The sequence below is a fragment of the Micromonas commoda genome, chromosome 2 (genome assembly GCF_000090985.2).
Source record: "Micromonas commoda chromosome 2, complete sequence".
NCBI classification, from domain to species: domain Eukaryota; kingdom Viridiplantae; phylum Chlorophyta; class Mamiellophyceae; order Mamiellales; family Mamiellaceae; genus Micromonas; species Micromonas commoda.
Window position 1 is genome coordinate 1,644,568 of NC_013039.1, and position 27,186 is coordinate 1,671,753.

The window sequence follows — 27,186 nt, forward strand, 5'->3', positions numbered from 1 at the left end:
CGCGATCGTCGCGTCGGTGCCCTCGTCGGCGTGGGGGTCGCCCTCACCCGCGAGTTCGGCGGCTTCCTCGCCCGCGTCGGCAGCCTCCGCAGCCTCGAGCCGGGGGGCTTCCGCATCGGGCTCGGTGGGTTCGGGCGCGGGCGCGTCCTCGCTCGCGCCCTCGTTGCCCTCCGCCTCGGTCTGATCCGCACCGCCCATCGCATCGACTCCCTCGGTCATGTCCGCGGCATTTTCGGTCGCATCCGCGTCAGACTGGGCGGGAGCGTCGACGTCGGTCGGAGACTCACCCTCCGCGATCGGGGCATCCTCAAGTTCAACCTCGGGGGACCCCGGCGGGGGCGCTGACTCGTCCACGAACACCAGCAGCGCCTCGCTCCTTCCGGTGCCTGCGTCAGGGTGCACGTGTATAATGGTTTGGTGAGTCCTCGGGGTCACGGCGGGGTCGGAAAACAGCGCGATGAGGGCATCATGCTGCGCGGGTTGATAGAAACGTTGGGTGAGAAAGTTGCCTGTTGGCGCACCTTGGAGGAAGTCGTCAATGGCTTGCGGATTTTCGTCGAAGAGCGCCCGGATGCTGGGGGCGTCGCACCCCAGCGACGCGCGCACCTTGTCTGCGAGCCACTCCACGCACTGTGGCCGCAGATCCTCCGGCTCATCGTCGCCCGACTCCATCTCCACCGTCGGGATCCCCTGCTCCGGACCCGCGGTTAAGACGAGCACAGGGCTCAGATGAATGGAGAGTCGCAAGCCGGGATGGGCAGATTGATGCGCCCCAAATTTGGATCCAACGCGTTGTGATGACTCGTGAAATGACGGTTCGTTTCGCAGGTGTTTCAACACTACTATCAAGCTTCGGCGCCGGGGGCAACCTTGGCCGCCAACGCCGCGACAATCTTCGCCTCTTGCGCCCAATGTCTCGCTTCCACCTTCCGCCTCATGTAAAACTTGGAGCTGGGGTGACCTTTCGGCGGTGTGCGCTCCAAAGCAGCCTTGGCGGACTCGTTCATCGCCGCGCACTGCATGTGCCATTTTCCGATGTTCTTACCCTTCGCCGATGGCAAGTCGTCGGGCATGCGAAGCTTCGCGACGTCTTCCGCGTAGGTGCACGCGAACCACGTCTCCCACCCGCACTTTGGCGCCTGCGACAGCGTCACGATGTTGGCCACGTGGCACCTTCCGTCGAAAACGTCCGTCATGTAGTTCACCGCCGCCGTGCCCAGCTGCGTCGGCGCTCCCACGCGCCGGCCCCTGCGATGCGCCTCCGCCGCCTGCACCACCGAGGACCTCAGCGCGGCGAGCTCCATGTTGATGATCGCCGCCTGCGCGCACGGTTTGACCTGCGATGGATCCCTCCAGTACGTCAACACCGCGTCCATCACGCTGGCGAAACCGTTGTCGTTGGACTTGGGCCGCTCCGCGCCGGCGAGGTCCATCGTGCCGAAACTCACGCACTTGACGTCCCGCGTGGATCTGTCCACGATTCGTAGGACGCAGTGTAAGACGCAGTGCGACCTCGACGATCCACCGTGCGTCTTGTTATCCTTCTCCTTACCCCCCGCGGCTTTCAGTGCCGGGTTCATCTTGGTCGAAGCCGTGGTCCTGTGTTCCCTCACCGCGGCCAACACTTTCAGGACATCCGCCAGCGACTTCACCTCCACCTGCTTCCTCCCTAATAAATCCCCGTCCCGCACGTCCACCTGCGCGTGGTCGTCGAGCAGGTCGAACCCTTGGCAGAAGTAAAACTCAACCGCGCTGAGCGTGCAACTGAACGCGTGCGACGCATCCCGTCCTCGCATCGTGGTCAGTACCGCGTCCACTATCCGGGGGAACAGGCCCCACTTGCTGTGCCGGACCTCGTCCCAGCTCTCCTCCGGTCCCATGATGGTGTGAGTCTTGCCCGTGCCCGTCTGACCGTACGCAAACAGGAACGCAGACTGAGGATCGGAAGGGTGAAGGAAACGTTCCAAAAGGGGCCCGGCCACCTCGTTGAACAACTCCTCTTGAGATGCATCCGGTCCAAAAACACGCGTCGGGAACGTGTAGTGAGTCTCGCCGTGTCCATCCGAGAGCGTCACCCTCGCATCGTCTTTTTCCTCCGACCATGACTTGAGCCGCTTGGCCACCGCCTTGCCGTCGTCACGGTGCCCGCCAACATTCTTGGGAAGGATGCGAGCAAAAACGGGCGGTGCGACGAGGTCGTCCCTCACCGCCGCCGCGGGAGCGGGTTTCTTGGCGGCGGTCTTCTTCACCAACGTCCTGGGGGGCATTGCGGCAACCCGCGCGCTTCGACCCGACCCCTCCAGTCGCGGCGCGGAGTCAGCGCGGTTTCGTCTGGACCGACGATTCTCGTCAAATCCACGTTGTTATTAATCCAGTGCAGGATGGATCGTGGCGACTGCACGGAATGAAGTCTAAGTGTAGCTAGTATGATAGTGCTACAGGTTTTACAGGGTTCGTTTACACAGTCGCCGCCCTGGGCTCGTCGTCCTCCTCAGCCTCCGACGTCGTCTTCTCCTCCCCGCGTCCTTCCTCGGCGGCGCGGCGCACGAGCTCAGCCCCGCCGCCGTCACTCGCCCGCCGACTCTCTCGCTCTCAACTCTCTCACGCGCCTCAGTCTCCTGGCCAGTTCGTCCACGCGCGCGCACAACTCCCGCGACACCTCCGGCATGTTCACGATCGTCTGCCGCGGCGCGTAACTCTTGAGCTCCTTGGCGCACGCCGCGTCCACCTCGCCGCGGGTCTCGTCGGAGCACGGCTGTGCCGACGACGAAACGCCTCTGTTTGTTTCACCGTGAAACGCCGCAGCCACCGCTTCGTCCAGCTCGCTCCGCGTCCCTTTGCTCGCGTCCAGCCAGGTGTACAGCCCCTCGCGCTCGCCCCTGAACCACGTGAACTGTCGCTTGGCGAACGCCCTCGTCGCGCGCTGCGCCTCCTCCACAAACTCCAGGAGTTCCTCGGGTCGACACGGCCCATCCCCAGCGCGCGCCGCCCTGCGCTCCACAAAGTCCATCGCCTGCCTGTACCCGATGGACCGAGCGGCGGGGGTGGATCCGGGCGCGATGCCCCTCCCGAGCATCATCGCCGCCTCCTCCAGCATCCCGTCCCTCACCATCGCCTCGACCCTGGCGTCCACCCGGCGGTACAGCTCGATCCGAGGGGACGTCAGCACGACGCACCTGAAGTCGTATCGGGGACGCGACGCGGGCTTGAAGCTCCCCACCGGCCGGCCGCTGGTCTGGACGATCTCCATCGCGCGCTCCAGCCTGTACCAATCGTTCTCCGCGAGCCTGTTCGCGGTCTCCGGGTCGCCCGCGTCCGCCAGTGCCCGCACGGCGCCGGCCCACCCGTTGCCGACGTCGTCGCCGTCGGCTCCCGACTTTTTCAGTCGACTCATCTCCCGCTCCGCGGCTGCTCTCACCGCCTCCTTGGCCCTCGCCGCCGCCTCGGGTTCCGACGGCGGCGTCGAAGGTTTACCGTCGATTAGCCATCTGAGGTACATCCCCGTCCCGCCGACCACGATAGGGGTCTTACCCCGCGACACGATGCCGTCGATGGCTTCCAGAGCGTGCTCGTAAAACTCCCCCGCGCCGAACTCTTTCGAGGGATCCGCCACGTCCAGCAGGTGGTGGGGTATCCCGTTGCGCTCGTTGACGGGCAGCTTGGACGCGCCGACGTCCAGACCCTCGAAAACCTGCACGCTATCCGCGCTGACGATCTCCCCGTTCAGCGCCGACGCCATCCGGAGGCTGAGGCTCGTCTTCCCCACCGCCGTCGGACCGGCGATGACCAAAACCTTGGGGAGCCCCGCCGACGTGGACGCATCGTCGGTGGCGCGCACCGCCAGCGTCCGCCTCGAGCCGTGGCACGCGGGCCGACGCGGTGCACACGGACGCGCGAGGAAAGCTGCGTGATGGGCGCAAAGCCGCATCGCCAATCGAGACATCGCGGCGCGGGGCTCCGTCTGTTCCTCCGCAGGGGCGAGGTGCCGACGTCGGGCAATCGGCAGACCGTCCCAAGTATTGACCACGAATCGGGGGAACCAGAGGCGTTACGAATACCTGAACAACACTCAGCCCGATGCTCACACCAAACAGCGCGAGATATAGGATACCACATCCACGAAGACATGTTCGTCCTCGCCTTCACCCTTGTTCGCACCATCTTCACCGCGGGACGATAAGTTAGTCGTAAGATGGACCACCATAGAAGACCGTCCAGGGGGGCGAGTGCACCCACCGGGAGGGCGATTCCGGCGAAAATCGAGAGCGATGTCGCCGGTGGCGTGACGAGGCCAAGGAGGCGTAAGAGCCTGGAGCCCGCGGCGGCTCGCCCGGTTCTGGGCGACATCACCAATGCGGGCGCCCGTCGCGTTCGCGCCGAACGCAAGGCACCCGCCGCGGATGCCAAACCTCGCCGCAGTCGAAGGTCCAAAGCCGACATCGCCGCGGACCTTTTCGATGATGCCGCCGACCTGTTTGACCAGGTGCTCTCCTATACGAAGGAGAAGCGCGAGTGAACAGCGTCCGCCGCGGGATGACTACCTGTAGCTGTAAGATGGGGAAAAAGACATATCTACACATCATAGTACAAGCGACGAGGCGTGAGCGCGTCACGACCAAACTGTGTCAGCTGACGACACACGCGGAGCTACCCTTTTTCTTCGCAGACGCCTCCCTTGCAGATGGTTTCGGAGGGGGCTTACCGGCCTTCTCCGCCTTCATTGCCTCCATTCCGGTGTCCGGAGACGAACCCTTCGCCGCCTCCATCGCCACCGCCAGTGCCACCCGCCTCTGCATCACCAGCCGCTTGTTTGCCTTCTTCACCTTCTCGTTCTCGCTCATGAGTGCCTCCACCTTGTCCTGCAGGGACTGTATCCGCTCCATCGCCTCGGCGAGCGCCGCGTCCGCACCCTGCGCCGTCTTCACGCGCTGCGCCGGCAGTTTCATGTCCGCGCGGATGAGGTCCACCACCTTCTGGTTATCGGTGCCCGCGAGCTGGTCCGGACGCTTAACGTCCAGGCTGATGAAAATCTTTATCTCGAGCGGCTTCTTCAGCCACGCGAGGAACTCTTCCGTGACGCACTCCACGTGGTGCTCGTACTCGTATTCGAGCACTGGCGACCTGGTGGGCCTTGAGCTGAAGTCGACTGTCTCAGTCGCAAACGTGTTGTATCCGTATCCGTCGAAGAACTCGTACTCGCAGTAGCACAGGTCGCAGATCATCGGGAGCTGAAGCGCCTGCTTGATCCGGCAACGGTAGGTCCATGGCTTGCCAAGCAGATCGGTTTCGTCGATGATATCCAGCACCGGCCCAGTGGCACCCTCGGGACCCGGCAGTGGCTCCCACACCACGTCAAGTTTACCCGCGTCCATGTTCTGGTTCCCCGACGCCGCCGCGGGGAACACCTCGCACAGCCGCTCCGAGTCATCCGTTTCCAAGTTGTAAATCAGGTACTCTGGGAACAAAACAGCCGTGCCCACGTGGAAGGTTGAGTCGAAGAGGAGCATGAGTGGATCGTGCTGAAACGGCACCACGTAGTGCTCCTCCGCGCTGATGGCGTCCCTCAGGTGGTAGAGTTCGTCGCTGAGGATCTTGTACGCGCGGTTGAACTCAAACGCGGGCAGGTATATCGTCTCCACAGGATTTGCGTTTCTGTTCACTACCTTGACGGCAACCTTGGCGTCCTCCTTGCTGGCGCTGGTTATCTTAGTGGACTGCAGCACGACGCTGGTATCGATGTACTCCCTGTCCAGCATGGTGCACAGGTTCTCAACCTCGGCAGCCTTGGGATATAAAGCCATCATCTCCTCTTCCAGCTGTTCGGCGGATTTTTTATCCAGGCTCATGTTCTTGCCCCCGACCCGCAGGCCTGAAGCCGCCTGTTTGAACTGACCCTTGTACTCGGAATTTGAAAGCAGCGCCAGGCGGTACTCCTCGAAGGCGGCATCCTCGTCAATCTCCGCGGTGGACCCTGGCACGCGAAAAACATACAGCTCGCTGCCGATGATTACCCTGTCCCCATCGTTGAGTTCCTGCGTCTTGCCCGATTTTATCATCTGCCCGTTGACAAACGCCGCGCCCTTGCCACCCTTAATGCTCCTTTTAGCGCCGCTGCCGTCGAAGAAGCAGTGGTCAGCCACCATCGACATAGACTGCGGCCGCACGTCGTTCTTCTCTCGGCCGAAACTGGTGGGTGTCTTCTCCAGGATGCAAAGCATGCGGCCGCTCCTGAAAGGATCCTCGTCAAGGTTGATAAGGTACGGTGTGTTGAGCTTGGAAACGTCCTCAACCTCGGACGATAGCGTGATGCCGCGAGCTTGCAGGTGTGCCTTCTGCTTTTCGTACGCGACCGCGGCGGCGGCGGCGGATGGGTCCGCCTCCTGTTGGATTTCCTGGATCTTTACCGTCATGGACCGCTGCAGGGAGGCGACTTGCTCAGCGGCGGCGACTGTCTCCTTTGCGTCGCCGCCACCTCCCCCTTCGGCGATTTGTTTGCGTAACTGCGCCACGAGCTCGCGCATCTCGTCGAGCTCCTTCATCAGCTTGCGCTCTAGCTCAGACGCCGCTGCTGTGGCCTTCTTCGGGTCGAGTTTGATCACCGACGCGTTGTTGGCAAATCCGAGGGTGGCGTAGGTGTACTGGTGGAACTTTGTCTCGGGTCGAATGGCGCAGAAGAGGTAGGTCTTCGCCTGCATCATGGTGTCCTTCAGGTACTTACAGAGGAAGTACGAGTTGCACCCGGGGATCGTCGCGCCCGCCTTGAGCTGCCCCTTCTTGAACGCCGCCGCCATCTTCATGAAGAATTGAGCCATCTCCGAGAGCGACAGGTTGATCTTCTTGCCCTGGTCCTGCAGCTCCTTCGTCTTGGCCTGGTTGCTGTGCGGTCCGACGAGCTGGTACTCGTTGCTCCCGTCGTCCTGGGGAACCTTTTTGTACTCGGCGTAGAAAATGTCCCCCGCGGGTTCGGTGCCCGCCAGGTCACACACGTACAGCCGACCTCGCTGCTTCATCGACGGCGCATCCGCATCCGGCTTTTCAACCTCGAGTGTCATCACGCAGTGCCCCCTGGTGCTCTGGTGGTTGAACTGCGTCGGCGATATGGCCTTGCGCGCGTTACACTGCTGAAACATCGTCCGTAGCTCGTCCCAAGAGTTCACCACCACCTTGCCGCACCAGTCGATGTCCATGAACCCGTCCTGGTCTTTCCTCATGCCCGCCTTGTACTGCTGCTCAGACGCCGAAGGGCTCGTCAGGTCGCGGACCGTGTCCACGACGTTCTGAAAGTACTTTATCGTCACCTTCCACTCATCCGTTTTCTCGTTGAATATGCTGTACGCCAGCCTGGGCAGGATGCCCCACATGTCGTTCGGCTCTGCGTGCTTGAACCACGCATCCGGTGAGTCCGCGGCATCCGGCCCAAACACAGTGAATGTCTTGCCCGATCCCGAGAGTCCGTAGGCGAACATCACCACCGCGCTGCCGTTCAGCAGGTCCTCCTTGATCTTCAAACCGCAGGCCTCGTACGCCAGGTCTTGAGAGATAAACTTCATGCCCGCGGCGATATGCTTGTCCTTCTCGGCGTACTTTGAGTGGTTATGCGCGGACCACCATGCGTACGCGAATCCGTACCTCGTTTGGGTGTAGTTGGAGTTGAGGATGTTGACCTCGCCGCCCGCGGGTCCGTCGCCGGTCTGACGGAGCTCGACGCCCAGATCGCCAGGGCCCACGAAGGGCCGGCAGCGCATCGCCACCTGGATGGACGCCATCCTGAACGAGTTCGACGGGGGGAAAGGGGAGGGACGGGGCGGTCAGATTCACGGCGAGGGTAACAATCTCGTGTCAAGAATTCGACACCACAGGCGCGCCCCTGACCCGGGTTATGCGACGGTGGGGTGCGAATGACGAGGCACGCAGGGGCGATACGTCCCCGAACGTACCTGACGAGACAGTCCCCAAGCCCACACCCTCGGCGACGTGTCAGCGCCGGCTCGGTTTTGGCACCGTCCGGCGGCCCCGTTTTGGCATTTCCCGGTGGAGGAGAGAGGTGTCGTTTCCTGCCGCAACCGAAAGTAAAATCAGTGACGGGGCGCAGAACCACACACCGAAGCGCCCCGCCCAAGCGCTATGAAGAAGGATGCGCCCGTCCTCCTGGGCTTTCCCGGCCGCTTGGTAGGCGCTGGAGAGAGGCTGGACCACTACACCACGAAGGTGGGCGGCGCACCCGACTGGCCCGCATCGGTATCGGCGGCGGCGGCGGCGGCGGCAGTTGAAGGTGCCGACGCGGGCGACTCTGATGCCCCGGCGGTTGCCGTCCCCGCGGCTCCCCCCGAGGAGCTCACGCGGTGCCCCACGTGTTCAGCCGTGATGGCGCTCGTGGTGCAGGCGCACGCCCCGCTCGGGGCAGAGCCAGATCAGCCCGACGCGCCCGACAGGTCGCTCTACCTGTTCACGTGTTTCGATCCGCGTTGCGCGTCCGTGCGAGGCGGCAAGAACCGGGGTCGGTGGCGCGCGCTGAGGGCGCAGAGCCCCGGCGCCGGCGGTGATGGCGCGTGGGGCGGTGACGGATCCGCGCGGGGAGGGGTATCGTGCGCTCCGCTCGAGGGTGAGGGCGCGACCGTGGCGGTCATCGGTGACGATTGGGGCGGCGGCGGCGGCGGCGATTGGGGCGGCGGCGGCGACGGCGGTGACGACTGGGGCGGCGGCGGCGACGGCCAAGGCGCGGGGGCAGGGGCCGAGATGGACGATCTGGCCGATGCCCTGGACAGGCTCGCGACGCGACCGACGACGACGACGACGACGACGACGACGACGAAGAGGCGGACAGACGCCGCTAGCGTCGACGCCGACCTCGACCCCGACTTCGATCCCCGCGCCGCGTGGCAGGGTCCCCGCGTGCCGGAGTTCTTCCTCGTCGCGGACTGGGAGCCGGCGTCGTCCTCCGGCGGCACCGCCGACCTCGCCGAGGCGGAGCGCGCGCTCGCCAGGTACACCGAAGTCGAGGGCGGCGCCGCTTTGGGGGAGTCGGCGCGAAGCCCCGGGTCGCGAGAGGCGGCGGGGGCGGGCAACAACGAATGGGCCGGCGAGGGGTACGAGGCCGGCACCGTGGACGGTCTCGACGGGCGGTACCTCAAGTTCAGCAAGCGGATCCGACGCGCCCCGGAGCAGTGCGTCCGGTACGCGTTCGGCGGCGGCGGGTTGGTGTGGCCGGCGGACGGGCCGGGTCCCGCTAAGACGACCCCGCGGTGCGGAAGGTGCGGCGCGGAGCGGCGGTGCGAGATTCAGCTCATGCCGCCGCTCCTCCACTTCGTCGCGGAGGCGGCGGATTGGTCCAAGGGGAACCGGCGCGGACCAGTCGTCGGTGCGGACCAGCTGGACGCGTGGGACTGGCAGACGGTGGCTGCGTTTACGTGCTCAAAGTCGTGCGCGGAGGGTTCGGGTGAAAACGGCGGTGAGACGCAGTGGACGGAGGAGCACGTGGAGTGCGTCGACGGGGACGGGGGCATCGCCGAGCTGCTAAAGTTGGGTGACGGGGTGGTGATCGAGACCGCGGTGCCCGTCGACATGGCTGACGCCAAGTGAGCGAGCGTCGCGTGATGAGACGGCGGTTTGCAGAGCTAAAACCGTTTTCACAGTGACCCATCAGAGTCCGTTAGCTAACCCACCTATTCGCGTGTCACAGGAAGGGCTTGAACGGCCTCGGCCTGATGTCTATCTTGCTCTTGCACCATGGACACCGCCGCTTCGCCTTGGGCACCTGCCAGATCCGCAGCGCGCAGTCGCCGCACTGCCGCACGTGCTGACACGGCCAGAACACGTGCCTCAACACCGGCGCCTCCCCACCCTCCGTGAACGTCTCCAGGCATATACCGCACGCGTCGTGGCTCCCGCTCATGACCCTGAGGGGAAAATTGACCAGACCCCCGTCGCCCAGAGCCTCAGCGGTGACGACCGGATCCTCGCACCTGGCGTCTTCCTCCTCGTTTTCGTCGTTTGCATCCTTGTCACCCTCCTCGGCATCGCCTTTGCCCGCGCGGGACCCTCCGCCCCGTGCGCGACCCTCCCCGGGGTCGGACACCCTCGCGCGTTTCGCCGCCGGGGTCAAATTCGCGTCGCCCCGATCGTCGCTCCGTTTGAACCACTGCTGGAGCGGAACGAGCGTGCTCCGCTTCCCGCTCGCGTCCACCGACGACGCCGATGCCGGCGCGGCTTCACCGTCGGGTCCTCCCCCGCCCTTGCGCCAGCCGTCCCCACCGCGGGGCGAGTCTGCGCGATTCTCCTTCTCCTCCACGCCCGCGTGTCCCCCCGCGGTGCTTCCCTTGTCCTTGCCCATCAACAGGTCGAAGGGCGTCCGCGCTGCGAGGTTGGCACCCCCTCCCCCATCTCTCTGCGACGTCGCCGCGCGCGCGGTTCCGGGGCGCACCACGGTCGACGCCGCGACGAAACTCGCGCGCCCGGGCGCACCCGCGCTCACCGGCGTGGTCGCATGCGTCGTCGCCTCGCCCAGGTCCCTCGCGAGCAGCCTGTCCCCGAGCTCCCCCGCGGGCGACGGCGCCGCCCCGCTCGCCTGACGCTCCAGGCATATCTCGACGTGGCTCTCGATGAGCACCTTGTGCACCGACCTGTCGCATATCGGGCACTTGGCCAGGCGCGAGTACGCGCTCGGCGACACGAAGCTGGCCATGTTGACGGACGATGGAGCCCTCGCGCTCGCTCCGTCCGCGCCCAACCCGCGGGTGTGGGTACCACGTCTGATGATGGGGAGTTCAAATAGTGCGCTTTGCGCTTACCTGCGCCGCGCGCTGGCGAGTGCGGATCTGGAGATCTGCGTTGTTCCACTTGTTAGATCCTATCCTCTCGGACCGATCGTGGGGTTTGGTGCCCCCTCCTCAATGCTCCTCATTGCTCCTCAAGCCGACCGCTAGAAGGATACGAGCGGCGGGGGGATGAGTGTCATTACCGCCTCTATCACGACGTCGCGCGCCGCCCCGGCCACACGTGCCGTCTCCAACGCAGAGCGCGCTCGTAAACCCGCGGCCGTCTCGGAGAAAAAGGACGGGGTCGCGGATGACGCATTCGGGCGCGCGCGGAAGGCGGCGACCACGGCGTTCGCCGCGGCCGTGCTGGTCACCGCCCAGCCCAACGCGGCGCTCGCGGAGGGCTCGATACTCGATGTCATCCCGCCCGCCCCCTCGAACGGACCCCTGAAGAACCTTCCGAGGGGTGAGCACGCGCCTCTCGTTCAATTCCAGCCTGGAACCCGAAAAGTGAAACTTCCTCCCATCCCACGCGCACCTTCGCCGCGTGACTGACCGCCGTATCCACCTCTTTTGAATTACAGAGCTCACCGAACCAGACGAGATCTTCAGAGAGGACTTCACCGTCAAGTTCGCCGGCCTGGAGGTTGACCACAAGTACCTGGTCTCTGCGCTCATCTTGGGCCAGGCCATCGGCTTTGTCGGGTCGCTCGTGGGCGGCAACGAGGCGCGCAAGAAGGGCGAGGAGGTCGCCAAGCTCAACGCGTCGTTGCTCAAGGTGAACGCCGAACTGAGAAGGGAGATGCGCGAGGCGGGCATGGGACCCTACGTGCCCATCCCCGCGCAGAGGTTCATCGAGAAGGGCCCCGGTCAGAGCACCGACGAGGAGATCGCCGCGGTGGACGGAATCATCGTCAAGCTCAAGACCGCCAAGCGCCACCTCAAGGAGAAGGCCAACGACATGGCGCTCTCGGAGTTCGACGAGGCGCTCAAGGAGATTAGCGCGAACGAGGGGGCGCTCGCCGAGGCTTGGAAGGCGCAGAGGAAGGCGCATCGAGGCAGGGGCGCCGCGCTCGAGAGGCTGGGTCGGTACGGGGAGGCGCTCGAGGCCATGCAGACCGTGCTGTCCCTCAGCGTGGACCACGACGATCATTCGGGTGAGACGGACGCGCTGGGCGTCATAGCGGACATCTACACCGACATGGACCAGCTGGAGATCGCGTCGGAGTACTACGACAGGTACTTTCAGTCGTTGCAGGAGGAGGACGCGCTGAACGCGGCGAAGGAAGCGGCGGAGGAGAAGGCGGTGGCGAGGTGAGGGGTCCAGGTCCTACCACCGGGTTTAGGGTCGACCCGTTCGCGTCATCAATCCAACGTACGACGCACGTATCTCGCGTCTGGTTTACCAATCGCTAAGACTCGATCCACCGTCGCGACGCTCCCTCCATCCCCTCGTCTCCGCGCTCCACCGCTGCGCGAGTGACGCGTCTCGCCCGCCGCCGTGGGTGACGCTCCTCCACGAGGATTCTCCCCACCCGGCGCCGCGCCACACGTCGTAGAGCCGCTGGGATTTGACCGCGACGGCGGCGAACGCGAGTTGGGCGGCTGCTGCGACGAGAGATCTCCTCGCCACGCCGCTCAACCCGCCAGTCTCGGGGTCTCTCCACCAGACTCTCTCAACGCCATCGCTCCCCCTCGCCCCGTCCAGCCGATCTCGCCGCTTCCCGTCGCCTTTCCTCGCCCTGCTCGCGGAGGGGATTCGACGCGCGGACTTCTTGGATACAGGGCGCGACCGGGAACGACCCATCACCGGGGTGAAGGTCCACCTGCTCGGTGCCAGGCGGCCCATTCGCCCGTGCTGTGAAGCCACAACATTTCCCAAAACCAAGCAGCATCGCCAAAACTCGCGCCAGGCGCCAAGATGGTTGAACTTCAGACGACAGAGGAGAAGAAGGGCCGGTACGTTTCAAAACACGTTTTTTTTTTCCGCAAATCTCGCGACTGCTTGCCGCAGCCAAACAAACAGAATCGCCGCGGAGATACACGCAATTTTTCCCCAGCCAATCAGAACAAAGAACCGCTTTTTATTCGCGAATCCTGGGTTCTTTCGCGCCAATCGAAAACGGCTCTGCAACACGCTTTTTGCGAAAAGTTCAGTCCCCCGGGCGCGGATGTCCGTGCCGCTGGCTGGAGGCTCGACCGGAAACGCGCTCTTCCGGCCGTCCCTTCACGACGTTTCGACCGCCCAGGGCGCCCACGGATCCCGGTACGGTAGACAGGCGCCCTCGCACGGCCTCCATCGCACGCAACTAAACGACCGCCGCTGCGCCACCGTCGTGGTCAGATCCAAGGTCCACCTCGGGGAGCACACCGAGTTCGGCCTCCCGGGCGAACACCCGACCTCCCGCGCGGCCCGCGTCGTCGCACGCGCGGAGGCGAACACTGCACCGAACGGCGGAGAGTTCCAGCCGAGCGTCGGCGCGGAGAAAGGCGGTGAGCCGGCGGAGACGACGACCGGGGAGAAACCACTGGGCTGGGTCCCGATGCACGATTTTTGCCTCACGCTCCCGTGGGGGCTGTTCGTGGCGTTGGGCGGACTCGCGGGGTTCGCCATCGCGGGCAGCACCAAATCCCTGATCTTTGGCGGAGGTATGGGCACCCTGCTCATGGCGCTCGGGGCGATGAGCCTCAAGAAGTGGAAGGCGAACGAGTCGTCTTTCGTCGAGACGGCGATGAGCCTCTTCATCTCCGTCGCGCTGATGGCGGTGACGGGTAGGAAGTGGATGGCGGGCGGGAGCTTCATCCCCGCGGGTCTGATCGCGTGCGGGGCGCTTTTCATGAACGTGTTCTACGCGCACAACATGATGACGGGGGGTAACCCGACGAGGGAACACTCGTCGGATGGGAGTAAGGACGACTGACAGCGCGAGGCGGGAACGACCAAACACGCTCTTTCTTACTTTCTGCAGGGGTCCCCTACGGAGGAGGAGAGGAAGCGGAGAGCGCTTAGCATCAGTTCCACTGACCCGAAACGCAACTGAAAAAGCGGGTAGCGTCGACCGGTGGGTTGGGAGGAAATGCAGTACAACACTAAGATTAGCTAGCGCACGCGAATTTTACCAATTCGAAATAATTTTTTAGGCTCTCGAGGAAGCCTTCCCCATGATGAACGTAAAGCCTCGCGTCGTCACGACTAGCACCCTCGTCACCTCGTCTTGGCCGCCGCGTACACGAACTGGTTAAAGTCGAGCTTTATGAGCCCGTTCTCCGGCGTGGTTGCGTCAAACGCCTCAAACACCCGCTTGGAGTTCAAGAGGAACAGTGTAAGGGAAATGTACTGGTCCAAGGAAAGCGAATTGGTCCTGTCCGGGTCGAAAGCCTGGCACGCCGCCTTGACCGCCCCTTCGTCGACGTGCCCGAACCCAGCGTGGTTCAGTGCGCGGAGCACCTCGCTCTTATCCAGCCGCCCCGACTTGCTCTGGTTGAAGTACTGAAATGAGGCTTGCACGTTCGAGAGGAACTGCTGCACCTGCTTGAACTCGGCGAAGTCGAGGGTTCCGCTGTCGCGCGAGTTGTGCAGGCGGATTATCTGCATCACGGTTTGTAAAGAGAACACCAAACCCCCCGCGGCGAGCATGTTTTGCAGCTCTGTCCCGTCCACCTGCCCGCTGCGGTCCTGCGAAGAACAACGGCGGGGGCGATGATGACGGTGAGTTTTGGCGATGGGCAACGGGAACAGGGGTGAACGGGCGGGTTTTGTGAGCTTGAGGCTGAGGTCGGGGCACGCACGATGTCCGCTTCGAGGAACTGCGCCCACTCTGGCGTCATGTACGAAGGGGGCGGCGGGTATGACGCCATGGCCGCGGCTACCCTTCAGCGAGGGCGCTTTGAAAAATGATCTCGCCGACCAAGGACGCCGGAAAGACGGCACCTTCTGAGCACTTCTTAGGTTTCGTCTCACTGCGAGGCGCGCGGGGAGATGGGCGAGTTTAAACAGGAGTCGCGCGCGGCGACCACCGCGCTGCTCGTGGGCACTGCCGTCGCGAGCGCGGCGGCGGGGGCGTGGCTGGTCGCCTCCTCCGCCAACCGTCGAAGGGCGTCGGCGGACACATCCGTCAGCGAGGCGCCGACCGCCGTCGCCACCGTCCGATCCATCGCGCTCTCGCTTTGCGACCTCTTCGGCGCGTGTCCGCCGCCGCACGCGCCCACCACGCGGAGCGTTCACTTCCCCCCGCCACCTCCCATGCCCGATGTGCTCGCGTCCATCGGTAACACGCCCTTAATACGCGTCAACTCTCTCTCCGCCGCCACCGGGTGCGACGTGATGATCAAGTGCGAATTCGCCAACCCGGGGGGCAGCGTGAAAGATCGGGTCGCGCTTAGGATCATCACCGAGGCGCTGGATTCCGGCGAGCTCGTCGAGGGAGGAACGGTCACGGAAGGAACCGCGGGCAGCACTGGGGTATCGCTCGCGATGGTGGCGAGGGCGCTGGGATGCAACGCGCACTTGGCGTTACCGGACGACGCGGCGATGGAAAAGCCGCGGCTGATGGAATCGTTCGGCGCGACGGTGGAACGCGTGCGTCCGGTGTCCATCACGCACAAGGACCACTTCGTGAACGTGGCCAGACGACGGGCGGAGGAGTTGTGCGAATCTGACGGCCGCGGTGCGGGGTATTTCGCGGACCAATTTGAGAACACGGCAAACTTTCGCGCGCACCTCGAGGGAACGGGTCCGGAGATTTGGCGACAGTGCGGCGCGCGCCCGTCGGAGGCGAACGGCGCCGTCGTTTCCACGAGCGGACGGCGGTTGGACGCGTTTATATGCGCGTGCGGTACCGGCGGGACCCTCGCGGGGATCGCGAGGTACCTCAAATCGAAGGACGAAGGCATCGAGTGCCACCTGGTGGATCCGCAGGGGAGCTCCCTGTACAACAAGGTGAAGAGAGGGGTCCTTTACAACCGGGTGGAGGCCGAGGGCAAGCGGCTCAGGAACCCATTCGACACGATCACCGAGGGCGTCGGTATCAATCGGTTGACGTGCAACTTCCACATCGCCATCGGCGGCGACGGCACGCAAGCTGGGAAGACGGCAGGCAACGAAGGACCGAGCTTGCTGTCGGGAGCGTTCAAGTGCAGCGACCGCGAGGCGGTGGAGATGAGCAGGTACCTGGCGAGGAGGGACGGTCTGTTCCTTGGTTCGTCGTCGTGCGTCAACATTGTTGGCGCCGCTAAGCTGGCGAGGCAGCTCGGGCCGGGCCACAGGGTGGTCACCATAGCGTGCGACAGCGGTGTGAGGCATCTGACCAAGTTTTGGTCCGGCGAGTACGTAGCCTCGCATGGGCTGACACCGACAAAGTACACCAAGGATGATCCGTTCGAGTTTTTGGACGACGAGTGACTTGTTCGTTCGTATTGATATTGAAAAAATTTAATGCTGTAATATACCTTCGAAGGTAATCAATATTATGATCGTCGGAGACTTCGTCCGCGCCCTCCAACTTCGGGTACTGGAAGTGCGACCATTTCAACTCGTGTGTTCCTTCTCGCAAAGCGAATGTTCACCTCCTCGGGCGCAACGAGCGCGTTTGGGGTGACGTGTTCGTCGCCTCTGGAGGTGCGGGGGCGCTGTGTCGTGTCGTGCGTTTGGGAGGTGAGACTTTGACCTCCTCCAACGGTTTCGTTTCGGGCTCAGCAACGGGCTCAGCCACAGGCTCAGCAACGGGCTCAGCAACGGGCTCAGCAACGGGCTCAGCAACGGGCTCAGTCACGGGCTCAGTCACGGGCTCAGCAACGGGCTCAGTCACGGGCTCAGTCACGGGCTCAGCAACGGCTGCGGTCACGGGCTCGGGCTCCGCCACAGCATCTGGCTCCGCCGCCAGTTTGGGCTCGGGCTCCGCCACAGCATCTGGCTCCGCCGCCAGTTTGGGCTCGGGCTCCTCCTTGGGCCCCGCGGCGGGATCCGCATCCTTGACCGGCGCCGCGGACTCCCCGTGACCGATGACAGCCGCCCCGGTGAGTTGCTCATTGACCCTGGCCCGCTTAGCCTCGCGCTCGGCCCGGCGCCGGTCGTTGAAGTCCTTAGCCTTGGCCACCTCCAGCTCGTTCATCATCTTGGTGAACTCGTGAGTGCTGTTGTAAACCGGCTGCTCCCCTGTGGCTCCGATCGTGCCCGGGGTTGTCGAAGGGGTCGCGGACCCGCCGACGCCCGGCATGTTGTCAAAGTTCATGCCCAGGTACGCGGCTGCCGCGCTCATCGGGTCAACGCCGCCGCTCAGTCCGAGGCCCACGCCGGGCCCGCCAAACTTTGCCCCCAAACCACCTCCCATCCCGCTCGATCCCGTCCCGCCCGATCCCGTCCCGCCCAAACCCCCCAGACCGCCCAAGCCGCCAAAACCGCCCAAGCCGCCAAGACCGACAGAGCCGCCCAAGCCGCCCAAGCCGCCAAGACCGCCTGAGCCGCCCAAGCCGCCCAAGCCGCCCAAGCCGCCCAAGCCGCCAAGACCGCCTGAGCCGCCCAAGCCGCCCAAGCCGCCAAGACCGCCTGAGCCGCCCAAGCCGCCCAAGCCGCCCAAGCCGCCATAGCCGCCATAGCCGCCCAAGCCGCCCAAGCCACCAATCGCGCCAGGACCTCCCATCCCGCCCATTCCCAAGCCGGATCCCCCCCCTCCCATCCCGCCGAGGCCGCCGAGGCCGCCGAGGCCGCCGAGGCCGCCGTACGCCGCGGGATCAAAGCCACCGCCCAAGCCACCGCCCAAGCCACCGCCGCCGGGACCAGCCGCCTGCCCCCCGAGCCCGAGCCCGAGCCCGAGCCCGATGACCGCGTCCATGGGAGACGGTCCGGTGCCGCTGAGGCGCGCGAGGAGATCGGCTTGGGCGCGTGTGATCTTCTCGAGCCCGGTGACGGCGTCGTGGCCGCGTTTATCCCCCGCGCGGGCCGGGACCGGGGACACAGCTGGCGCTCCTTTTCGGGATTCCCCCGCCGCCGCCGCTCCGCCTTTATTAGTCGCGGACCCGAGCGCCGCCTGAATGGCAGCCATAGGCACCCCCAACTGCACCAGGCGCAGGACCTCGTCCGCGGCGCCCGACTCCTCGACGAGCTTCAGCAGCCCGCTGAGGTTGTCCCCGCCCAGCGACGACGGAAGCACCGACAACTCGCCGCCGGGAGCCTGCGGGAGCATGAGCGGCGGCGGCTGGCTTTTCCCGGCTTTGCCCGTCTCGAGCGCGCCCATGCGCCCCAGCCCCGCGCCGAGGCCGTGGATCCCACCGGCCATGCCGGACATGCCGCCGCCGCCCGCGCGGGTGTTCTGAGGGCCGCCGCCCATGCCCAGCGAGAGCGAACTCGTCTGCGCCAGCCGCGCAGATTCCATCATGGCGGCGTACTCCCTCAGGACCTCGTTCCTGCTATCCGCCACCTCCTCCTCGATGCCGCCGGCGCCGACGTTCGCGGGCTTGAGGTACGCGCCCGCGGGTCCCTTGGGCTTGGGCTTGCGTCTCTCGCCGGCGTCCACGTCCCCCTCCAGTTCGAGCTTGAAGTCGTCATCGCCGAGGTCCTCGCGCTCCTCGTTGAACCCGAGGGACGCGTCGATCTCCTTGTCGTCGAGGCCGCCCTCGGATCTTGCCCTCGCCTTGGCTCGGAGCTTGGCGTGGAGGTGGTTCTTGACCGCGTTGTCGGTGCGGCCGGGAAGGAGCTTCGCGATGGATGCCCAGCGGTTGCCGAGCTTCTTGTAGGCGGCCATGATGGTGCGATCCTCCGCGTCGCTGAAGTTGTCGCGACGGAGCGCGGGGTCCAGCTGGTTGCACCATCGCAGGCGACAGGATTTGCTGCTGCGGCTGGGGATCCCCTCGGCGATGAACGACCAGTTGCGTGCGCCGTGGGTCATCACCAGCATGCTCAGCCGAGCGTCCTCCTGCGCGTGGTTCGGGGCGGGAGGAAGGTCGTGAGAAAACACCGCGCGCCGCGCGTCGTCGGAATGGCGAGGTGGTCGTGGCGTGTGGGAACGATGGTCGGGGCGCGGTTGACGCGCGGGGACCGCGGTCCAGGGCGCGCCCCCGCATCCGCGGGTTACATCGGTGAACCCGATCCGGAAGCATCCAGCGCGCCCGTCCGGCGCGCGATCGCGCGACGCGGCGCCCCGAACCTCGCGGACCCACGCACAAAAACATCAGGGCCGAACATCTGGGCGCGCAGAATTATGCGGGCAGCAGGGATCGGCGATCTCGGGCGCACCTCGGGGCTCCACACGGTCTTGTAAATCTTCGGCTTCATCTCGTCGGAATCGGTATCGTCATCGTGCACCTCCTCCATCCCGTCTTCCATCCTGAACGTCCGGCGCGCGCGACCTTTGGGGGAAGCCGGTTTGGACCGTCCGGGTACGGACACGTGATACCGGTTGAACGAGACACGAAATGATCCTCCGTCAAGGGTTCATGGCTCGTCGGTTTCTGGGAACTTTCTGCAAAAATCTTCTCTCCGGCTCTGATACGTGGCGCAGTCTTCTAAAAAAGAAAAATTTGAAAATATCTATTTCGATCCAGTCTGCGTCGAGTCAGCGTCGAGTCCCTTCTTTTTCTTTTTTTTCCGGTGAAAAGCAGGTAAAGAGGTTCAACCCTGAAGCCGTCAATTTTGATGACTAATAAAGCTGTGATGTGTGACGGTTTTTCTTCTCGGTTATTTCTATTTTTCCTAACTAGACTAATAACACATAGAATCGTCACATGGACTCTAGGTTAGCCTCTCTCGGTCTCGGGCTGGCAGGCTGGCAGTTCCGGGTCGCTTGGGTCCTGCCGCTGGCAAAGTGGTCTGGTGACTTCGCATCAGGCTCCGAGCGTCAGTTCATTTGTCGCCTCCGACCCCTGCCGCGCCCACACTCCACCGGCCCTCGCTCCGTCGCCGCCCTTGTGCGAGCATCGATGAACGACAGGTCCATCGGGCTTGTCCTCTGCGCCGCCGCTACCGTCGCGTTCGCCTACTACACCGTCTGGGCGCTCGTCACCCCGTTCATCGACGCCGGCCACCCGGTTCTCGAGTGGTTCCCCGATCGGCGGTACGCGGTGTTGCTGCCCGCGGCGCTCGGGGCGCTGCTCGTCGCGTGCGTGTGCGTGTTCCTGGGTACTGTGATGGCTGTGCACCTCGTTAACCACGGACCCAAGTCCAAGATCGCGTAGAGCGTCGCGGGTACCGAGTCGGAGGTGGGTAAGAAGGGGTGCCGACTGGCGGGGTGTTAGGGTCCATGGAGGCCGACGCGGAGCCCGAGGAGGAGCCCTGGGAGCTGAAGCTGGAGCGCGCCCTCCTATCCCGCCTCGCCCCGGCACCCGACGATGATGAAGAGGAGGAGGAGGACGCGCAGATCATCGCACCGAACGAGGAGGACAGGTCCGCGCAGCTCGACGAGCTCATGGCTCTCAAATCCATCTTCGGCGATGATCTTCGGGGACCCGCCGCCGCCGTCGCCGCGTCGATGTGCGCCGGAGACGACGACGACGAAACCATCGGCGCGTTTCGCTTCGACCTGACCATCAGGTTGGACCGTGAGCCCAGGCGCATCGACGTTCGCATCGACGGCGCACCCGCCGCGACGGTCGTTTATCCACCCCCCGTCGCGCTGCACGCCATCTTCCCGCGGGATTACCCATCAGCGTCCCCGCCGCTACTCGCGCTCACCGCGTCGTGGCTCCCGCCGGAAGCCACGGAAGCCGCGTGCGATACGATGGCGGCGATGTGGACACCGGGGGCGCCCGCGGTGTTCGAGATGGCCGGGTGGCTCGCGGAGTCGTCGGTGGACGAGTGCTTCGCGCCCGGGGGTGTCCTCAACCTCGAGGGGTGCAACCTTTTACAAGGGGGACGCAAAGGGGGCCCACGCGGCGGAACCGAGTGCGCGGCGCGAACGACGACGCTCCGCGGGGTGTGCACCTCGAGGGACGCGCAGGAGGCGCTCTTTCGTCTGTTGCGTCACGACGCGGTGGAAAAAGAGCGACAATTCGCGGTTCGCACGCACCGATGCGGGGTGTGTCTCGAGGACGACGTCCTCGGCGCTGATTTCGTCCGGCTCTGTAAGCCGCGGTGCGACCACAGGTTCTGTGCGCGGTGCGTCACGTCACAGGCGACCTTAATGGTGCGAGACGGGACGGTGGGTTTACTCGTGTGCCCGGAGCCCGGGTGCGGGGCGCCGCCGGACCCGGAGGTTCTTCGATCCGTCCTGTCCCCGGAGGATTACGCTCGATGGGAGCGACTGACGCTGGAGCGGTCGCTGGACGCGATGTCGGACCTGGTGTACTGCCCCCGGTGCGAGGCGCCCGTGATCGAGGACGGTGACGGGGATCATTGCGGTAGGTGCGCGTCCTGCATGTTCGCGTTCTGTTCCCTCTGCCGCGAGTCGTGGCACCCCGGGGAGACGTGCCTCACCCCGGAGCGAAGGTTACGGGTGCTGGAGTCGAGGAGGTTGGGAGACGCGGCTATGGGCGACGACGCCAGACGGAGGCACAGGGAGCAGGTGGCGGACGCCATGGCGCAGCGGTACATCGATCGCGAGGGTAAGCAGTGCCCGCGGTGCAACACGGGGGTGGTCAAGAGCGAGGGGTGCAACAAGATGACGTGCGGAGGGTGCGGCTGCTTTTTCTGCTACAAGTGCGGCAAAGAGGTCTTCGGCTACGAGCACTTCAGAGAGGGCGACTGCTCTCTGTTCGACTTGGACGCCATCGCGGCGTGGGAGCGGGAGATGAACGCGGCGTTCGTGGTCCAGGAGAACCGGAACAGGGACGCGCACGTGCGGGGTGGGGAGGTTAGGCAGACGCGTTGTCCCAAGTGCCGCCAGCCGAACTGGAAGCTCGAGAGGAACAACCACGTGCTGTGCTGGTCGTGCAACCAGCACTTCTGCTGCGCGTGCATGCGGGTGGTGCGACGCGGCCAGGAGACCCGCGACCACTACGGGACCGGGCCCGGGAAGTGCAGGCAGCACTCGGCGGACTGACGTAGGGCACTCAGATGCCAAAGCCACGGGTGCAGACGATTTTCTCGCAGCTGCCAGACAGCACCAGTAGAAAACGAGAGTCCTCCAGCAGTTGACTCCTCCCGCAAAAACCAGCCCATTTCTGCTCGCGGGAAGAGTCAAAGCCATGGACGCGGAGGTGTCGGTGCCCAACGATGGGGGCGACCAGGCCAAGATGGAGGCCAAGCGCGTTCAGATGATGGTGAGACATGCGCGCCGTCCAGACGTATCATCGCCTTCCGTACTTCAGAGCCTAGCCGGCGGTCGCCCGTTATCGAGATCCAGATCGTGCCATTCAAACAGCCCTTGACGGATCGCTCTCCCCGCAACCCCGCTCCACCGCAGGACCGCCTGGCTGCCATCGAGGAGGCGCGTAAGGCCGACGCAGACGCGCGCAGGGCTGAGTTAGACGCCGCCGCGGATCCCAGGGAGAACATCCGATCGTTCCTCGCGGGTTTTGAGGAGCGAAAGGCGCGCGTGGAGGGCGAGGTGAACTCGCATCGATCCGCGGTTGGCACCCCCGATGCCAAGCCGGCCGACGACCTCAGAGCCGCGCTGGATGCGCTCCAAGCCGACGTCATCGCCATCGAGCGATCCGTCGCGGAGGCGTCGTACTTTCTCCCGGCGTACGACTCGCGCGCGTGCACCGCCGCCGTGGACCACCTGAAGAAGACCGTCGCCGACGCCACCGCCGAGCTCCTCCCGAGGAAAAAGTTCACCTTCTCCAAGAAGAAGAAGGAGGCGACCGCTTCGAAACCGGACAGCGAGAAGAAGGAGACGGACGACGTCGCCGCGCAGCTCGCGCGCATTGGGATACGTACGACGATGATGACGACGACGAGTGGTACGAGTGGGCCGAAGGGGTCAAAGGAGGACGAGGGACCAGGGGTGCGGAACAGGACGGGCGAGACCGTCGTGGTCGACGCTTCTTCGGCTGTGGGCGACTTTGAGCTCAAGCGTCTCGTGGACTGCGAGGTGTACCTGTGCAACCTCGAGCCCCTTGACGCCGTTCGCGCGTGTGACCTGCGAAACACGAGGGTGTACGTCGGGCCCGTCGCGGGCAGCGTGCTGCTGCACGGCGCGGACGCGTGCGAGTTTCACCTCTGCGCGAGGCAGGTGAGGATACACGACGCGACGAACGGAACCTCGTTTTACGTCCGGACTGCATCCGGGCCCATCATCGAACACTCCAGCGACGTGCGTTTCGCGCCGTACGCGTTCGGGTACCCGGGCATCGACGAGGCCATGGAGAAGGCGGGGTTCGGGGGCGCGGACCCTGGTAAGTGGAGAGAGGTTGAGGATTTCGGGTGGATCAAGCAGGTGGCGTCGCCCAACTGGAGGATTCTGGCGGAGAGCGAGAGGGTCCCGCCCCCGAAGCCGCCTTCGATCGATGCGACGTAATCACCATCGACTCTTATTCTTATCATCGCGCATCAAGCTATTCTTACGACTTATTCTCATCTAAAATCTCGATCCGGAGTGCGTTTGCCGGTGTCCCGCTCGCGGTGTTCGTCCCGCCGTGTTTGCGTTTGACCTCTCCGAGCTCCTCTCCCGCGACCGCTCCCTCGACGGGCTCCTGCTGTGTTCGCTCGACCTAACGCTCGACCTGCTCCTGCTCCTGACGGCGGCACCGGCGGCGTCGTCCACGACGGAGCCGGACGGCGAGTTGGATCGGGACCCCTCGTACCTGTAGTTCATCGCGCGCCGCGCCTCCGGGTCCATCGGAGCCTTGCCGTACCAGCCAAAGTGCGGCTTCTCGTGGTTGGGCGCGGTTGCGGATTTGAACCTGTTCATCGCTATCGTGGCCCTCGCCGCGGCTCGGAAGTTGCGCCTGGTGGGTTTACGCGAGTTGGTGTCCACGATGGGCTGGCCCTCCGCGGTGGTGTCCGCCCAGATGACGCGCTTCTGCCCGGCGGCGACGAAGCGGTTGGCAGCCATGACGGCGGTGGCGGCGCGCCTGAACGGGTTTCGAGACTTGCCCCCGAAAATCTTGAGCAACGCGGTCCTGTTCTCCGCATCCTCCGGGTCGGGCGGCGGCGGCGGCGTGTTCAGGCGGTCCATCTTCTTGCCCACGGAGCTCACGCGCTTCAGGATGGACCTCTGATTGTCCGCAAACTTTGAAAGTTGACCGACTGGCGCGTCCACCTCGCTTCCGGACAACGCGTCCGCTCTCGGGATTTGATTCACCTGTTCGTTGGCGCGCCTGTACTCGGCCATGATCCCCTCCTTCTCGAGGACACCCTTGAGGAGCGGGTTTTGCCCGTTCTGCGACCCCTCCCTGCTGCTCGCCGTCTCCAGGATCTTGCTGAACAGCGAGTTCTGCTCGCCAGGCCGGGGCCCCTCTCCGCCGCCGCCGCCGCCGCCCGGATAGCCATCGGAGGACGACCCGCCCCCGCCGTGCACGTCGACGTCGGGTAGAGACACGTCCGGTGCCGGTATCGCGCGTCTCGATCCCGGTGGGGGCTGATCGGGTCGAACCAGCGGGGGAGCCCCGTCCACGGACCAGACGCCGACCCGAGCGGAGTCGTCCTCGCTTTGCACCCCGCCAAACTCGTCATCCACGGCGCTGCTGCCCTCGGTGTCGGTCAGCTCGGAAGACCGGTGATGATGCAGCCGCGCGCGCATGTACTCCTGCACCGCGTGGTCGCCGACCGGCAGGACGTGCCTGTACCTCGGGTCCAACGTCGAGTCGTTGAGCGCGTGTCGGTAATCCGGGGTGCGGTCTCCGGGCATCGGAAGGAGCTTACCGCCGTGAACCCTGTAGTCGGGCGTGGCATCGCCCGGCACGTGCCTGGCCCTGGGTCCCACGCGGTGGCGGGGTCTACCCTGGGAGTCGAGGCTGACGTCGCTGCCGGTGCCGGTGCTCAGGCCGCTTCCGCCGCTTCCGGTGCTCAGCGAGCTTCGCAGCGACTGGCTTTGGACTGGCTTTGGCTGGCCGCGACCCCGCGACGCAATCGTCGGAAGCCCGTCGCGAAGGCTCTTCCGCTCGTGATTCTGCGCGTGCTGCGACAGCGAAGACGTGGAGTCGGTCCTGAACCCTGAGAGGTCCTGGCTGTCCCACGTGCCGAGCCGCTGCCCGTCTCCTCTGGCGCTCCGTCGGTGGTTATATTTTTGTCCCCGGGATCCTCCGCCGCCGACGCCGCCGGAACCTTCCGACGAAAACGACTCGGGGGAATCCAAACCCCGCACTCGTTGCGAGCCGTCCTCGTCGCTGCTGCTCGACGGGTGTCCGGAACCAACCGAACGCGGGTTATCGAGCCAATCCACCAAAATCTCGCACACGTTCACGTATCCCCCCGCGAATGAGTGATCCCGCTTGAGCGCCAACGCCCGTCGCGGCTGTCGCAGCCGCGCCAACTCGGGATTCCTGCCCGTGCACCCACCCCTCGTTCCCGTAAACTTCGCCCCGACCACCACGTCGTCGACGGCGTGAAAGAAAAGTTTCGGCTTGGCACTCGCACACGGGGGCTGCCCCGGCACCAGCATCGCGCGCACCCCCCACGGGTGCGCGCATCCCGCGAATCCCGCGCACTCGTCCCCCAATTGATCCAGCGCCGCCAACGCCACGGCGCTGCCGAACGAGTACCCGAAGAGGAACACCCGGTTGCTGTCGATCCAGGGCAGCGCCGCCGCGTGTCTCACCGCGGCGCACGCGTCGTCCCTCTCGGCGACGCGCGCCCACGTCCGCTTACCCCCGGAGAACCCCACTCCGCGAAAGTTAAATCGCACGGCGGTGATGCCGGCGGCGGCGAGCCTCCTCGCGAGGTGCGTCATCAGCGGGTTGCGCATGTTACCCCCGAGGTACGGGTGCGGGTGGCACATCACGACGCACGTCCCGGTCTTGTCTCCGTTCCCCAACAGGCCGCCTCCGCCCAGGCTCATCCACCGCCTGCCGCGGTTGACCAGCCCCTCCAGCTCCACGTCCCCGGAGCTGAGGATCTTCATCGTCATCTCCTCGTCTCCTTCGCCGGGGGCGCACCTGTCCCCGGCGGTCGTCGGCGCCTGCGACCGTCGTCGTGCGTGCGTTAGGGTCAGTGGTGGGTCGTGTGTCGACCGCGGGGTCGATCGCGGGAGACGGATGGGGATACGGGCGGAACGGTCGCGCGGGTCACGCCGGGTGCCGCGGCACAAGTTTTCACGGAAGGACCGGGGGGCGGAGCGGGGAGGGCGTCGGGAGGTGCACTCACGTCGTCGTAGTAGCTCCTGCCGCCCTTCGCGAAGAACGCCTCCGCTTCGGGACCGAGGTTTAGCAGCTCCGCTGGGTTGGCGTCCATCGGGTTGAGCTCCTTGGGCGCGGACATGCCCGCGGCGCACGAGGCGCCGCTCTGGCAGTTGCCCATGCTCGCTCGAGCCCCCGAGACGGGGGGGACGCGCGCGGTGTTGGAACGCGAGGCTCGCTCGCACTATCCCGTATGCGGCGTCACGAAGACCGCGATCTATCGTCCGAACGACATCGGCCTGCGCGAAGATCGAGCGCGCGGGGGTCAGGGGATCGATGGGGGGGTTGACGCGCTTGGTTCTACCCGTCACGAGGCGCCGCGGGTGACAACGCATTGGGGAAAGTTTGTTAGGAGGGAGATCCCGCGGGATGCGTGCGGTGACGCGAGGATCGCGAGAGCCGGGGGGACGCGACCCACCTCAACGGTACCTCAACTATGCTCCGGTGTCGCCGAGTGACCTCGATGCGGTGGGGTGGCCACGAGGCGGCGGTGCGGTGTGCCGCCGGCCGAGTAGGAGCAATGAACCGTCTGACGTCTATATAGACTAGCTAGATAACACGTGAAGGGACCAGACCCCCGAACCGGCATCGAACGTGTGTCATGAGTCCTTCCTCACTTTGCTCCTCTCCTTCGAGTTCCTCGGTTTGGAAAATCGGAAAGGGACCGCGGTCGTCCAAACTTTTTGCGAGACCGCCCTCGCCATGCGTTATCGGGCGGTCCCTGACCGGTTCGAAAGGTCACGCTCGCATAGATTAATCAGTCTGCGTTTTTGCGAATTCGAGACCCAAAACTAGCTAGCTACTGGTAGACTGCCAGAGCCGACTGGAATTCACGCCCAGCTGCCCAGCCAGCCACGTCACGAAAAGCCAAAGTCCGCCAAAGCCACGAGCAGCGGATGCGGATGAGCACCTCCGACGAACAAGTGGCGTCGAATCGTCGGGAGCGGGCGGCGGCACAGCGACCTCCCGTAGTGTGTTTGGCGACTGTTCGGTCATCGTTCGAGCCCTTGCGTCTGGACGATGGTGCAATGGTGCGGCGCGATGGCGGCGGCGAAGTGCGCGCCGCCGGGCGGCGCGCGCGCGTCCGTCCGCCGCGCGCGCGGCGTCGACTCGAAAAGGCTGTCGACGCCCGCGCGTCCGCTCGTGAGGCCGGCCCGCGCGCGCGTCGCGACGACGGCGACGCGCGCGACAGCCGTGGACGACGCCGTCGCGGCGGTGAGCCAGG

The 27,186-nt window shown here is 65.1% G+C and overlaps 14 protein-coding genes across 14 annotated transcripts; 8 read left to right on the forward strand and 6 right to left on the reverse strand.

Annotated features, from left to right (window-relative positions):
- Nucleotides 1–845: 845 nt before the first annotated feature.
- Nucleotides 846–2,267, reverse strand: MICPUN_55759 (predicted protein; the record flags this gene model as incomplete). The annotated part of the gene is made up of 1 exon (XM_002500222.1): nucleotides 846–2,267. One exon carries the CDS (start codon nucleotides 2,265–2,267, stop codon nucleotides 846–848), a length of 1,422 nt encoding a protein of 473 aa, XP_002500268.1.
- Nucleotides 2,268–2,836: 569 nt separating this feature from the next.
- On the reverse strand, nucleotides 2,837–3,796 carry MICPUN_68379 (predicted protein; the record flags this gene model as incomplete). Its single annotated transcript, XM_002500223.1, has 2 exons — nucleotides 2,837–3,376; nucleotides 3,419–3,796. Coding segments are annotated over 2 exons (918 nt in total), but the record flags the coding sequence as incomplete, so codon positions are not given.
- Nucleotides 3,797–4,192: 396 nt separating this feature from the next.
- MICPUN_55757 (predicted protein) lies at nucleotides 4,193–4,516 on the forward strand (the record flags this gene model as incomplete). The annotated part of the gene is made up of 1 exon (XM_002499729.1): nucleotides 4,193–4,516. One exon carries the CDS (start codon nucleotides 4,193–4,195, stop codon nucleotides 4,514–4,516), a length of 324 nt encoding a protein of 107 aa, XP_002499775.1.
- A 47-nt stretch (nucleotides 4,517–4,563) lies between these two features.
- On the reverse strand, nucleotides 4,564–5,816 carry MICPUN_107661 (predicted protein). Its single transcript, XM_002500224.1, has one exon. The coding sequence runs from the start codon at nucleotides 5,754–5,756 to the stop codon at nucleotides 4,626–4,628; it is 1,131 nt and encodes a 376-aa protein (XP_002500270.1). The 5' UTR covers nucleotides 5,757–5,816; the 3' UTR covers nucleotides 4,564–4,625.
- Nucleotides 5,817–8,124: 2,308 nt separating this feature from the next.
- On the forward strand, nucleotides 8,125–9,579 carry MICPUN_55755 (predicted protein; the record flags this gene model as incomplete). Its single annotated transcript, XM_002499730.1, has 1 exon — nucleotides 8,125–9,579. The coding sequence occupies one exon, from the start codon at nucleotides 8,125–8,127 to the stop codon at nucleotides 9,577–9,579; it is 1,455 nt and encodes a 484-aa protein (XP_002499776.1).
- A 94-nt stretch (nucleotides 9,580–9,673) lies between these two features.
- Nucleotides 9,674–10,681, reverse strand: MICPUN_55754 (predicted protein; the record flags this gene model as incomplete). Its single annotated transcript, XM_002500225.1, has 1 exon — nucleotides 9,674–10,681. One exon carries the CDS (start codon nucleotides 10,679–10,681, stop codon nucleotides 9,674–9,676), a length of 1,008 nt encoding a protein of 335 aa, XP_002500271.1.
- A 262-nt stretch (nucleotides 10,682–10,943) lies between these two features.
- MICPUN_55753 (predicted protein) lies at nucleotides 10,944–12,642 on the forward strand (the record flags this gene model as incomplete). Its single annotated transcript, XM_002499731.1, has 2 exons — nucleotides 10,944–11,220; nucleotides 11,339–12,642. The coding sequence occupies 2 exons, from the start codon at nucleotides 10,944–10,946 to the stop codon at nucleotides 12,070–12,072; spliced, it is 1,011 nt and encodes a 336-aa protein (XP_002499777.1). The 3' UTR covers nucleotides 12,073–12,642.
- Nucleotides 12,643–12,925: 283 nt separating this feature from the next.
- On the forward strand, nucleotides 12,926–13,675 carry MICPUN_98709 (predicted protein; the record flags this gene model as incomplete). The annotated part of the gene is made up of 1 exon (XM_002499732.1): nucleotides 12,926–13,675. One exon carries the CDS (start codon nucleotides 12,926–12,928, stop codon nucleotides 13,673–13,675), a length of 750 nt encoding a protein of 249 aa, XP_002499778.1.
- A 284-nt stretch (nucleotides 13,676–13,959) lies between these two features.
- On the reverse strand, nucleotides 13,960–14,612 carry MICPUN_55750 (predicted protein; the record flags this gene model as incomplete). Its single annotated transcript, XM_002500226.1, has 2 exons — nucleotides 13,960–14,430; nucleotides 14,544–14,612. The coding sequence occupies 2 exons, from the start codon at nucleotides 14,610–14,612 to the stop codon at nucleotides 13,960–13,962; spliced, it is 540 nt and encodes a 179-aa protein (XP_002500272.1).
- A 385-nt stretch (nucleotides 14,613–14,997) lies between these two features.
- On the forward strand, nucleotides 14,998–16,155 carry MICPUN_96933 (predicted protein; the record flags this gene model as incomplete). The annotated part of the gene is made up of 3 exons (XM_002499733.1): nucleotides 14,998–15,506; nucleotides 15,555–15,794; nucleotides 15,894–16,155. 3 exons carry the CDS (start codon nucleotides 14,998–15,000, stop codon nucleotides 16,153–16,155), a joined length of 1,011 nt encoding a protein of 336 aa, XP_002499779.1.
- A 2,227-nt stretch (nucleotides 16,156–18,382) lies between these two features.
- On the reverse strand, nucleotides 18,383–18,667 carry MICPUN_74650 (predicted protein; the record flags this gene model as incomplete). The annotated part of the gene is made up of 1 exon (XM_002500227.1): nucleotides 18,383–18,667. A coding segment is annotated over one exon (285 nt), but the record flags the coding sequence as incomplete, so codon positions are not given.
- Nucleotides 18,668–19,472: 805 nt separating this feature from the next.
- MICPUN_55747 (predicted protein) lies at nucleotides 19,473–19,922 on the forward strand (the record flags this gene model as incomplete). Its single annotated transcript, XM_002499734.1, has 1 exon — nucleotides 19,473–19,922. One exon carries the CDS (start codon nucleotides 19,473–19,475, stop codon nucleotides 19,920–19,922), a length of 450 nt encoding a protein of 149 aa, XP_002499780.1.
- A 65-nt stretch (nucleotides 19,923–19,987) lies between these two features.
- On the forward strand, nucleotides 19,988–21,724 carry MICPUN_98705 (predicted protein; the record flags this gene model as incomplete). The annotated part of the gene is made up of 1 exon (XM_002499735.1): nucleotides 19,988–21,724. The coding sequence occupies one exon, from the start codon at nucleotides 19,988–19,990 to the stop codon at nucleotides 21,722–21,724; it is 1,737 nt and encodes a 578-aa protein (XP_002499781.1).
- A 145-nt stretch (nucleotides 21,725–21,869) lies between these two features.
- On the forward strand, nucleotides 21,870–23,756 carry MICPUN_55745 (predicted protein; the record flags this gene model as incomplete). Its single annotated transcript, XM_002499736.1, has 2 exons — nucleotides 21,870–21,944; nucleotides 22,088–23,756. The coding sequence occupies 2 exons, from the start codon at nucleotides 21,870–21,872 to the stop codon at nucleotides 23,141–23,143; spliced, it is 1,131 nt and encodes a 376-aa protein (XP_002499782.1). The 3' UTR covers nucleotides 23,144–23,756.
- Nucleotides 23,757–27,186: the final 3,430 nt, after the last annotated feature.